The sequence below is a fragment of the Alligator mississippiensis genome, chromosome 3, assembly GCF_030867095.1.
Source record: "Alligator mississippiensis isolate rAllMis1 chromosome 3, rAllMis1, whole genome shotgun sequence".
Taxonomy (NCBI): domain Eukaryota; kingdom Metazoa; phylum Chordata; order Crocodylia; family Alligatoridae; genus Alligator; species Alligator mississippiensis.
Genome location: NC_081826.1, coordinates 275595049 through 275608018, shown reverse-complemented (window position 1 = coordinate 275608018; position 12970 = coordinate 275595049). Strand labels below are relative to the sequence as shown.

At 46.9% G+C, this 12970-nt stretch overlaps 1 protein-coding gene across 1 annotated transcript in view; it reads right to left on the bottom strand.

Moving 5' to 3' along the window:
- Positions 1–726: 726 nt before the first annotated feature.
- Positions 727–12970, bottom strand: part of C6 (complement C6) — a 61255-nt gene continuing 49011 nt past the window's right edge. The window contains exons 17-18 of the mRNA XM_014594010.3: positions 10759–11000; positions 727–1989 (exon numbers count right to left, since the gene is read on the bottom strand). Of these exons, the coding sequence (XP_014449496.1) occupies positions 1814–1989; positions 10759–11000 (418 nt within the window). The 3' untranslated portion in view covers positions 727–1813. The remainder of the gene's footprint in view (positions 1990–10758; positions 11001–12970) is intronic.

Sequence of the window (12970 nt, the reverse complement as noted above, 5' to 3'; positions counted from 1 at the left end):
GCTGAGGATTGTATTGGAATTGTTTGAGGGAAAAATGAAGGAAAGATGCTCTTGTGATCAAAGCAGAGCATTGGACGTATGGAGTGAAATCCTGACTCTAATGAAGTCAAAGGCATTATTTCTGTTGACTTCAGCAGGGTCAGGATTTAATTTTTGGTTCTGGTCCATGTTCTTCCAGTAATATCATCTGCATCCATAGATAAGTTGCTTAATTTTGTGCTTTCATGTTCCTACCTGAAAAAAGAAACTAATGACAACTGCACATCTCAAAGGCTTAAATATCAGTTTGCAAAGCCCTTTGACATGCTGAGAAAAAAGACGCTAGATAAGTGTAGCAGTTGATGAGCTCCCTGATACTCAGAAATTCAAGCAAATAATTGAGGCTTTTGTTGTAGCTGAAAATGTAAAAAAAAAATATCACAAGTTAGAATATTTCTTTAAAACATTATGGATCAGGATTATATTAAAAAAGGCCAAGCTTGAGACTCGGTAGATCAGAGCAGGTCAGAGTCTTCACCTCATGTGGGGAGCCAAAAAGACAGAAGCAGCCCTATAGAATTAATAGTCTCCTACAGAGTCTGTGGAGCAAGAAGGCACTAAGTTTAACACAAAATCCATACTTTTGAGAATGCTGTAATCCTTCCTGTACAAAAAACTGCCTTTGTAATAATAATAGGAAATTTGTGGATGTCCTTGAGAATACAAAGAACTTAAAACTTATGAAGGTAAGATACTTAATTTTTTATTTTAATTGTCTTCATAATACATTTGAAACATAAAGCATACTTTTGCACCATTTAGCATAATGACCTCCTTACCCCGATTTTGTTTCAGTCAATGCTGGCTCAGTGCTTCAGTGGTTACTGACTCTCAGAGATTCTGCTGCTGCCCTGCTCTACTGGGTTAATATCTTCTGGGATACACATGTGAAACTGGTGAAGTCTCAGTAACTACTAGAGCATGTCCTTGCTGCTGGAGGAAGTTTGGGGCTTTGCCCAACCCAATTGCCAATTATGAGAGTAAGGATTTATTGGATTTGACAATTCTTGCAGTTTTATCACAAGCCTTGTGTTGTTTGCTGTTATATTTATAAGACTCAGTTCATGGGGCCAAGGGATTATTGGAATTATTGCTTGCTTGCTTTGAATACAGTATCTACTTGAATGGCTGTAAAAACAGCAAGAAATATCCAACAGCCTTGGATATGTGAATCCTATAAAGCCTTGAGAAGGCAGAGAGCTAACAAAAGAAGCCCCGATATTTTTTTAAATATTGTAATTTTGGGAGCTGACTCATACATATATATATGATATGAAGATATATATATCTTCATCTCACAGAATCCTTCTACATTAGAGAAAAAAAAAGAGACAGAACTGTTCACTAGCTGCCATTCTTCTCCCTGGCTTATACATAGCTGTTAAGGACAGGAATGAGCTTCAAAACTCAAAGTATTTTTTAACCAGAGAACAAGATAGTTGCCACCCCTCTTCCACCATTCCCCTCTCAAGAGCCAACTGTGGGAACTATTTCAGACTCTGGGGGGATTCCAATATTTTCAGCAGCCCCAGCATGCTTGCATGGCTGGAAGACGGAGACAGGGACAAAGGTAATATTGAGAGTAGCAGCGTGTGGGAGATGGAGGGCTCATTTCCCTGAGAACCTCTGCAACACTTATTCAAAATGCTCCAGATGCGTTCCCTCCCACCCGTGCCCTTATTAGGTTTTTATTTATTTGGCCTTCTTGAATTAGTCAGCCTTTCATCTGGAATGGCTGCCTAGTCCTTGGCCCAGGAGGTTGGGTATCTTTCTGTTAGCCCAAACACTTTCCTGGATGCAATACTTCTATTCTCATTTCAGCACACTTCATTGCTCCCAGCGCACACAGACCGAAGGTCCTCTTTCTACCCGTAGATTCCATTTGGACACAATAAAGCTGGTCCTGAGCCTCTGGACACTGGTTTGGCATCAGGCAGAAGCACTGTGACCCTGTGGAAGGATAAGCTTAAATTTAGTTACAAATATCATGCTCTGTGTGCACGTATTTTAATATTTGGTTATATTTGAAAGAACCAAAAAAGGACAATGATATCGCAGGATGATGGTATAGAAAGCCCAGGATGTTAATGACATGGGGAAAAAAAGCAAAAAAGTTTTAAACCTCCATTTTCCAAGACTCTGACGAGCTTTAGCTAAAGTGCCCCCTCCACCATTTTTCAGCATGGGGGCACTGATACACATGACACTCCAGGCACTTTAATTAGAGTGGCTTTTGGAGCAGGTTTAATTAAAGCACCCCCTAAAGCTCTCTGGTACTAGCATGTGGTAAATCTTGTTAGTATTTGTTATATTATTATATGTTTCTCTCCCTCCCCTCTGCTTTTTTTAAACAGGAATATGTTCAAACACCTGGTGTTCTCTTTTCCTTTTCTTAACAATGGTGTAAATGTGTTTATTCAAGATGACTTGATCCTATATAGTGTTTCCATATCTGTATCTATAAGTGGGCAAAATACAGCCCATGGCCCAGATCCAGCCCACCAAGTCATTCTATCTGGCCCACAGGGCCCCTAAAAATTTATAAAATTAATTATTATCTGCATGTGACTACCTGTCAAACATGACAAGGTGCCGGTGACAGCAGGACCCAAGGCGAGCCAGCAGCAGGATCCAGTGGCTGAGCAGCAAGGCCCACTTAAGGGCTGGGGGTGGGGGTCTGGGGGCTAACCAGAAGCCTCTGCAGCTTTTAGCCATGGTGACCTTTTGGCTGTTCCTTACCTTCCCTCCGTGCGAGTGGAAAGTCAGATAAGATTGGATGGAGAGGTGGGGGGCAAAACACACAGCTGGGAAATGCGTGGTGCTGGCTGGGTTGGCTGGAGCCAGAGTGGTTGTTGGCTGGTGAGCAAGAAGCAGCAGTGGCAGCGAGGGGAACAGCAGGAAGCGGCAGTGGGGGGGGGGCAGGGGCATCAGAAGTGGAGGCAGTGAGGGGAGTGGAATGGCGGGTGGGAGCACAGAGACATGCTGGTGCTCTAGGGCAAGTGGGGTTCCAGGGTGGGGTGGCAGGAGCGCAGAGCCTGGATGCAGGGTCTTCCTGGCTGCATCGCGTGAGGCTCGCATGCAGTCAGAGAGCCGCATGCGATGGAACCAGCGACCCAGCCTCATCTCTCTCTCTCTCTCCTACCCCACCCACCATAACTCCACACTCTCCCACAGCCCCCACCCTAAACATATACCCCATATCCCTCCACACCCACACCTCATACCCCTCCACACCCACACCTCATACACCGCTCTCCCACACAGACCCCCACTCCCCAACCACACCCCACCACATACACCCACTTACTGCCTCCACACAATATACAAGAGTAGGACTGTATTTTGAGCTATTATGCAATTGCCTCTAGATATACATCACTAATACACATAAATCAGTACAAAAATATTTTAAAATAAAATTAAAATAAGTTATAGTAGATGTTTTAATTTTTTGTATATGATTTGGGGGTTTTTTTTAATTTAAAGATTGCAGCACCCTCCCTCCCAAAAGGAGTACTTCTGGTGGCAAAGGTCAGGGGATAAGGAGTGGGACTTCCAGTCCCACTATGGTGACCAGGGGCAGGGCAACTGTCAAGGGGCAGGGCTACTCATGCAGGCCTTGATAGTTCACCAAAACTTATTAAGCAGCCCTCCAGCTGAAATAATTGCCCACCCCTGTTGCATGATGTTTCCCAGCACTCGTTAAAGAATATCAAAGTTGGTTCCCATCATATTTTAAACTCCTATTTTATATTCCTTGTAGGATGTGTGGATCATTAATGCTAAATTGCTGATACCATTAAAAAGATACTAAGCTGTATGGATTTCAAGCGACAAATGGACAGTATCTATCTTAGTAAGGCATTGCATAGCCAACCCACATTGGTTTGAATCCTGCAGAAACAATCTGTTTTGGAAATGTTTAAATACAAAAGTTTGATTATCAAAATTTCTATTTCTTAATAGCTTGAGGCTTTATTCACAATCAATATATTACTCTCAACTCATTTGTGATGCTTAGCCAACCTTGTGGCAGAGTTAAAGGTGACAGTGGTCACATACTTGAGCAGTGGACTTCACAGTAACAACATAGAACTTGCATAAGCAAGTACTAAATGACTGCGCAGTAACTCGTGGTACTGCACAGAACCATCTCTGCACTTTTTTTTCAGATGGTACTGCACAGTAGTTCGTTAGTACTGTGCAGTAGTGGCGCATCATGTTAGTGCTCACCAACACTACTGCGCAGTATCGCCTCGCATACATGCATCCACTCTTGTGCCCTCCCATTTCAAGTAAGCTTTGGGGACAGGAGAGGCCTCCAGATAATCATGGACACACCTGGGCTGTCTAAATAATGTCAAATTTTCTCAGGCTGCCTTAAATACTGCAGTGATGTATGCTCTACCTCTGACATTTACAATTTAGTCACAGAAAACTCTGCTGTAGGAGCAAGGAGCCCAATGCACCTCTCACTTTAAGTAGAGTGGAGCAGGCCAAGAATGCTGCCTGGGGCTGCAGCATGGGAACACAAGCTGGCCATTCAGAAAAGTGAAAACCTCTGCATGTGGCCAACCACATGTCTGGAAGGGATGGGGCTTAGAAGCATATAAACCTAGGGCCCGAGACAAAATGGGGCAGTATGTTCCTGCATGCTTTGGGGGAAGGAGCTCCTGGGAGAGTGGGACTTCAGGAAACAGGCCCACAGACACCCATGCTACCCAGGGGAGCTAGACAAAGCAGCTAAAGGGGAAGTGTGGCTTGTGGTGGGACACTGACCCAGAGAGGGGGTAAAGTTCAGTTTGGGAAGTGGTTTGCTTATACCTGTGTTATATTTAAGATCAGAGGACCGAGTTGTGGCTATGGAGGCCACAGGGCACCTGAGAGCTACCAGAATAGAGCTCAGCAATGGTCAGAGACCTCAAGGGGCTGAGTGGCATAAGAACAGCCCGGCTTGGGTCAGGGACCCCAGTGGGGTGGGATGCAAGACAGCAGACTTGCCTGGGTCAGGGACCACAGGGAGCTGAGCAGCCTGAGAAGAGCAAAATGGGACTGGAGTCCAGAAGTCAAGGTCTGAGGCAGTGGACCTAGGCTGATGGGTCAGAGCCAGAGAAAAGGGGCCAAAGCTAGGAAGGCTGAAGCCACAACAAAGTTTCGAGGCCTGAGGCAGCCAAGTGTTGTGCTGGGGCCAGGGGGCTCCTCCAAAGTGATACCAAGTACCATCTGTGCAGCATGATATGGTTACAGGGGAAGACTGAGTCCATGATGAATGCCCCTAAGGTGATTTAGTCCCTGAAGGCAAGGCTGATGCCAGTTGGGCACATGGAACACAAGACAATTGATGGACTGAAGCTCACCTTGGGGTAACCTCTTACAATACCATAATTTCCATCAAGGTGTGGCAGATGAGTAAGTAAAGGGAAGATACACCCCAAGGAGCCAGAGCAGGACAGGAGTCACTGGGCCATCAGATAGCATCACAACCATCCTTGAGGCCAAGACTTTTGCTACAGCTTACAACAGATCTTTTTCAGGCATCCTTGCATGGTCTACTGTAGTCCCTGTGCTGGTGAAGTCATCCTTTAGCTAGATAAAGGGCTTTTAAGTCTCCTGTGTAACACTGTAGACTTTTGCCAGTAATGAGTGTTAGAGTCAGGGTGAAAATTGTACTTTCTCTCCCTGAAAATGAAAAGAATAAACATGGCTGCCACTTATCCCTGCCCTAGCAAGGCCAGTGTGTGTGCTGGGCCAACCAACAAACATTTCTCAAGATTACAGGAAAACTGATGGTGACACAGTAAACAGCAGGGTATTGCACAACAGTTATGCATTAATCCTCTTAGGAGAGTACAAAAAAGTCTCTTAACACATGCCATCCTGGAATACAGTTCCAGTTGTAAATTATAATGCTGAAAACGTATTAAGCATTGCTACCTAATCCTTTATCGTCATGGTACTTTTGAAGACCTTACGGAATATTTGATGTGCTGGCCAGACTAAAGCATGAAGCATGGGATTAGAGGATATATGCTATCCCATCAGAGACCAGAGGATCAGATTCCTGACTGGATTTCTATCATCAAAGAAAGGGAGTTAGCTGTGCTGGTTTGAAATCAAGCAGAAGGCAGGGCAGGGTGGCACTTTGTCATTTGTGATGAATGGACTTGCAAAAAGCAAGTTTCAAATTCCATTCTTTCTAAAACCTCTGCTTTCTGCAAGTCCATTATAGCATTTGATAAAATAGGTTGTTGCTTATGAAATCTTATACCTGTCTGAGCCAATCTCAAAGGTGCCACCATTCTCTGTCTTCCATTATCAAAGTTATAGGTAGTCATTGCTGTAGAACGTTCACGTTCCTTTGGTCATTTTGGGGATTTTTGTTTTGGTTTTATTTGGTAATCAATATGAAATGAATGTAGTAATCTCAGTTCACTGTGTGATGGAGAGATGCACACAAAAAACCCTTGTCTGCACAAATTATTGTTGGCCAGATTTTGATCCAATTATACACATCTAAATCCAGAGTAACTCTACTGATGAACAACCCATAGAAGTTTGGAATAAGATAAATGAAACTCATATAGAAACTCTGGCTTTACACTAGCATAAATAACTGCTGAGTATTTATGATGTACTTCAATATGAGATCCACAAATATTAGGATTTCTATTTTTATATTAGGATTATATATATTTTATTTATACTTTTTAACTGTGTGATAGTTACCATACATAGCAGTATGGCAGTCATATCAGAGAGACCCAGAGAGCTGGTTCTTTTTGTTGTACTGTAAGTGACCGTATCAACTGCAGGTTGACAGAGAATTTACCCTAAATATCCAGGTCTGTGCATCTGACCACCAATGGAAAGATGCAAAAAGTTTATTTGCTGGAGATGTCAGCTCATGTTTAGTCTAGGGATGTAAAAAATAACAGTGACTAAGCTTAATTTTGGAGTAAGCAGCAGCAGTGTTCCTCATGTAATAAGGCTCAGCCCATTAACCTTTTTGGGCACATCCACATATGCAGGCACATGTGCTTGCAGCAGTTCATCAGCAAAGCTAACTGCACTTTATCATGCATCAGCAGATGCATGACAAATAGATCCAGGGAGGTGCTACTTCCCCTCTATGTGGCATTGGTCAGACCGCAGTTGAAGTACTGTGTCCAGTTTTGGGCACCATACTTCAAGAGGGATGTAGAGGGTCCAGAGGAGGGCCACTCGTATGGTATGGGGCTTACAGGATAAGCCCTATGAGGAGAGAATGAGGGACCTGGACCTCTTCAGCCTCCACAAGAGAAGGCTGAGAGGTGATCTTGTGGCCACCTACAAATTCATTAGGGGGACACAGCAAGGGATCGTAGATGCTCTGTTCACCAGGGTGCCTCTTGGGGTGACAAAGAGCAATGGTCACAAACTGACAGAGAGCAGATTTAGGCTAGATATCAGGAAAAAACTTCTTCACAGTAAGGGTGGCCAAAATTTGGAATGGGCTTCTGAGGGAGGTGGTGCTCTCCCCTACCTTGGGGGTCTTTAAAAGAAGGCTGGATAGGCATCTGGCTGGGGTCATCTGACCCCAGCACTCTTTCCTGCCTAGGCAGGGGGTTGGACTTGATGATCTGTTGAGGTCCCTTCCAACCCTAGGTGGATGATCTGTTGAGGTCCCATCTATCAATCTATTAATAGAAGCAGTGCAAATTTGAGCCAGGGCTTTTTGCCTCAGCACACATGCTCAGACATGAACTTTGGTGTGGGGCAAATTGTGCCACTTGTGGCAAATTAATCCTGCCTGGCTCCTGCTGGAGCTCAGGGCCAGCACCTGTGCTGTCTCCAGCAGTATAAAAAGCTTCCCTGTCCTGTCCCCATCAGTACAAAAAGCTGCCTTAGTAAGTAGCTCAGGGCCACTCCCTGTCATGAGCTTCTGGGGCCCAGCAAATTGTATCCAGGGACACTACCCCTTGTGCCAGCTGGACTGCCAGCAGGCTGTGGTTTGCAGGATTGGCCTCTGTGCAGCACTACTGCCATGTGTGCCCCCGCCTGGCCATCTGAGCAGCTATCATCTGGAAGATATTTCTAGTGTGGTGGCCTGCTTTGAACTATCAAAGCAGGTCCTCCTGGCCCCAATTGGCCAGGAAGTCAGCCACCTCCAGCTGGGTCCAAGGTGCCAGCTCTCAGCAGGCTCCTCTGCCTGGGTCCTGCCATACACCTCCCTAGCAGGAATTCTGGTGTTCCCCATTTGAAAACTGAAAAATCCCCGATAAAAAAAAATCCTAAAGTCACTGTGTAAAATACCCCCAAATCCATGATTCTCCACAGTTAAAACAAAAGAGAGCTAGACAGAGACACAGAGATCAGTTGGGCAATGTTTTATTGCTATATCTAGTGTTAAAGAAATTTGGAAGCTTGCCAGTGTCTCTCTCATCATAATAAAATGAATTCTAAATACCTATGTTTTGCTGTTTGCCTTTGGTTTTTTTAACAGAGCAGTTAGAGCTCCCTGGGACCCCTTCACTAGCCAAGTTGTGGGGACAACTACCCCTGCAGCTACATCTCCTGCCAGTAGGCCTCATCCTGTCTGGCAGATGGGCACGCAGGGTGTGTGCTGGGGGGGATGTGGGTGGCTGTGGAGGGATGTGGGGAGCTGTGGGGCATGTGGGTGGATTGTGGGGAGACTGAGCAGGGGTGCTGCTCAGGAGGGGTAGGTCCTCTGCCCCCCACAGGGTGCAACCCCCCTGCACAGCTCAGACTGTCCCTACAGGGCTACAGACCTCACCACAATGACCATAGGTCCCCACAGGAGCTACCACCCCCACCGCAGGGCCCACATGCCCCACCCCCACTTGCTTCCCCAGCCCCCTGGATTGCTGCCCCATGTGGCCCCATCTCCTGCTGGTTCCTGCAGCCCCCAATGGCTGCTCCATCCGGCCCCACTCCCTGCCCACTCCCCCAGACCCCTACAATGGCTGCCACACACAGCCCCATCCCTTGCTTGCACCCCCAGCCCCCCAATAGCTGCCCCCCCAGCCCTAGCCCTCCTGGCACTTAAAAAAAAAGCAAAAAAAAAGCCCCACACTCACCACCAGTAGCAGCTGCCGTGGGGACATTGGAGCCTCGTGGCAGAAGCCCCCCCATAAAGTGTGGGGCAGTGGGGCCTAACCCTGACCGCCTAGCACCTCCACTATAACTGCCCCATTGCACAGGTGAGCAGGGCACTGCACAGCTCTGCGCACTGTCAGGCAGCTGGGGCCACTGCAGCCATCACCTGCGCCCTGTGTTGCATGGGGGGTGGGGTGCTCTGCCACAAAGCCCCAGTGACCCCAATGGCAGCTGCTACTGCCAGTGAATGCAGGGCTTTTTAAATTGCCAGGATCCTGGGATTGGGCAGGGCAGCAATTGGAGGGACTCAGGGGGCAGGCAGGGGATGAGGCCATGTGGGGCAGCAATCAGGGGGGCTTGGGGAGCAAGGGATGGAGCCGGGCGGGACAGCGATCGGGGGGGCTGGAGGGACAGGCAGGGGATAGGGCTAGGCAGGGCAGTCATCGGGGGCGAGCTCAGGGAGTGGAAGGGGGATGGAGCCAGGTGGGGCAGTCATCAGGGGGGCTCGGGGAGTGGGCAGCAGTTGGGGGCAGGCAGGGCAGTGATGGGGGGCTTGGAAGCAGGTGGGGCCATCAGGGGTCCCTGCTCCCCTCCTCCAGCCCCACCCCCACTACTTATCTTCAGGAGCCCAGATCCACCCCACTGCAGCTGGCACACTGCCTCCCCTGCATGGCCAGGCAGCGTGCTTCAGCACTGGAGTGAAGGTCAGCCATAGAGACACTCTGGCTGGCGACCTCTATGGAGGACCAAGCCTCCGGTTGCCTCAGGGCATGGTTGGGGACTGTGCCCTGCCCCGCTTCCCGCCCCCCCCCCCGTTTTTCTTTTTTTTTTTTTACCCCTGGATATCCAGGGGTCTAATTTTGCTCCCAGGCTGCAAATTAGCCATGCAGAGAATGTTTTTTTGTTCCCACATGTGCCTCTTGCAGCATCTCAAAGGACTTTGAGTTGCTGCAAGACATACATGTGCACTTGTGTGGATGCACCCTTTGTGATTTTTGGACACAAGGTGCTGGTAAATCACAAATACATAATTTTTTCACTTGTCTTTAAGTCTGTCTCCCTTGTGAAGCGATGACAATGCACAGAGAATGAGTATCTGACTGATTCTCTTGTTAAGAGGGTTTCCATATGGAATACAGTTGGTGTAGCCAGATCTAAACCATTTGCAACTCAAAGACAGTGGACATGTCTACATAAGACAGTACTCCACAGTGGTTACTGAGCATTTATTTAGTACTTGATTATTTAGCTCCTGATTATACAAGTACTAAATAAAAGGTATTTGCTGGTGCTACTGCATTTAAGTGCATTTACTGCATTTAATTGTTCAGTGGCCAAATAATACTGTGCAGTAGCATATTAGCACTGGCAGTGCTGTGATGTGCTACTGCGCAGTATTATTTGGCTACTGTGCAGTCAGCATATTGTGTAGACATGCCCAGTAAAATGCAGACCTGAGTCACACCAGGGGTAAAAAAAATTCCCTCTGCCTCTTTTCTTTAAGGGTAGTTCAGATGTGAATCAAAAGGGCTATATATCTCACTCCAAGAATGGTGAAGCAACCTCTGCATTTTCTTGTCACTGTTTGAGGAGTAGGCAAATCACAGCATGCAGAAGTCATACCTGAACATGTTTCCCAGTCATAGCACGTGTCATATCCACAGGCCACTTTCTTTGAGCTACTTGCAGAAAGTTTTGTCCTCTCAATAGGCCATTTTAAGTTAGTGTCAGTACGGCATGGGCCAGAATGCAAGAAATGGAGTGGTTGCTCTTTGAGGCATTTTTCAGCTAAATACTGACAGCTGGGCTTCATCAAGGAACGTTCTGAAACTGCATCTAGTACACAGACATCTTCTGAGTAGTGGCTGCCACAAGACAAAAAGTAAAACCTTTATCAGAACAGAAAAATAATGAGAAAAACAAAGGAGATGCACTTCAAATTCTAAGTATCGCATTAACATTGATAGACACGTTTATAACAAACAACTACATGTCTGCCTCTGTAGAGACATCTACCTCAGAAATATAATCCTCATCAGCATAACATCTCAGTATATCATAATCTTTGAGCCTAAGAACAAAAAAACCCCCATAAGCTGGCTGGACACTAAGAACCAAGGATTAGATATTGATATTAACTGTGACAGGGGACATGCTCAGGGCCAGGCCTCATGCCAGTCCACCCACCCATCTATGGGGCAGTCTGTCCCATCTCACCTGCCATGACATTGCTGTTCCCATAAACTGGTGGAAAATGCAGGAGACTACCCATTACATGCCCCAATGCAGGGGGGGGGGGGGGGGCACTATCTGAGCTCTGAACCTTCCCTACAGCTCAGCCCATGCCTTGCAGATGGCATCCACATTATGTAATCATAGTCTACACCACGACTGGTGCCCCAGGTCCTCACAGGGACTCTCACTCCCTCCCTGGAGCAGCAGGTCGTTGTGCTTAACCTTTAGTTCTTTCTTTTGACCCACACTCAACCTCCTTGCAGTGGAGGACTTACCAGGGTCAGGACTCACCCCTAACTTTCTGGTTGAGCCCCCCCTACTCAGCCTCTGGCTCAACTACAGCCTCAGGCATCTAAGACATACCTTGGTCTACTCCCCACTCCTGGAGTTTCTCCTGCACCCACTCCAGGGCTTCTACACCACACCCCAACCTTGGGGTCTTCTCCTCATCCTCCCAACCAACTACTCCTGGGGCTGGCCCTTGCACTGCCCTTCAGACTTACTCCCAGCTTGGTCCTACTCAATATGCCCCTGGGACTGCCCATCAAGCCTACTCCCATTAGTCCTACTCTGTGTGAGGCCACACTCTACGCTCCCCACACTACCCCCTCTGGGGTCTCTGGGATCTCACATCCCTGCTGGGCTCAGGCTCCTACACATGTGGGAGTAGCAGGGCCCAGGTATGCTCATCTCCACACTACACACTCTGGGGTCTCCGGGATCTTGTATCCCTGCTGGGCTCAGGTAGCACTCCACTTGCCATGCCTGGCCCCCCTACTCCCACAGCTGCCTCCAAAGCCCACCCAAAGATGGGGGCTGGGATTAAGGCACCCCTCCTCGCCTTTCACCAGGGAGGTAACTAGCCTGGCATTTCCTGGGGGTTCCCACACCACTAAGAGCCCCAGCAGGCCACCCATCCCTAGCAAGGTGCAGTTTTAGGTCAAGTCCAGGACCAAGAGTCTCCTGCTCTTACCTGTGAAATATTTCATACAGCCTTTCAGTCAGGTGATGTTTCTATCTGGCTGCCAGCAGCCAACTGCTGTGTTTATATAGGCAACCAGTGTTTTAAAATGGCTGCTGCAATCAAGCACCTGCTGGCTGCTTGACTCATCCCTTAAAGTGGCAGGCACTGCAAATGCACTGCCACAAACTGCATGACATACTATAATTTACTTGACTCTGGATAATCTTTCTTCACTCTACACATGATAACAACTCTTTCCTTTTGAAACATCTTATTTTTCCACTAATCAAGCTATTCATTTTTCTATGATTTGCTTGTCTGCTACCCCTAGGAATTTCTCTTTTCTCCAATTTCATGGCCTTGTAAACTGTTTTTAATCTTTTGCTGTGCCTGCTTTTCCCTCAGACCTGAAGAAAAATACATTACATTTGAAAGTTTGTCTAAGTCTATCCCAACCATACAGTAAAAAATATTACCCACAAGAATCCTTACCTCTTGCCAACTTTGATGAAGTTATGCTCACAATTTGAAGCAGGAAAGTAATAGTAATTACTATTCCACTTTAGTAATAAGGATCCAAGACACAGAGGTTGTGTCTACATGTTCATTAATGTAGTTTTGCTACTGCACATTAAA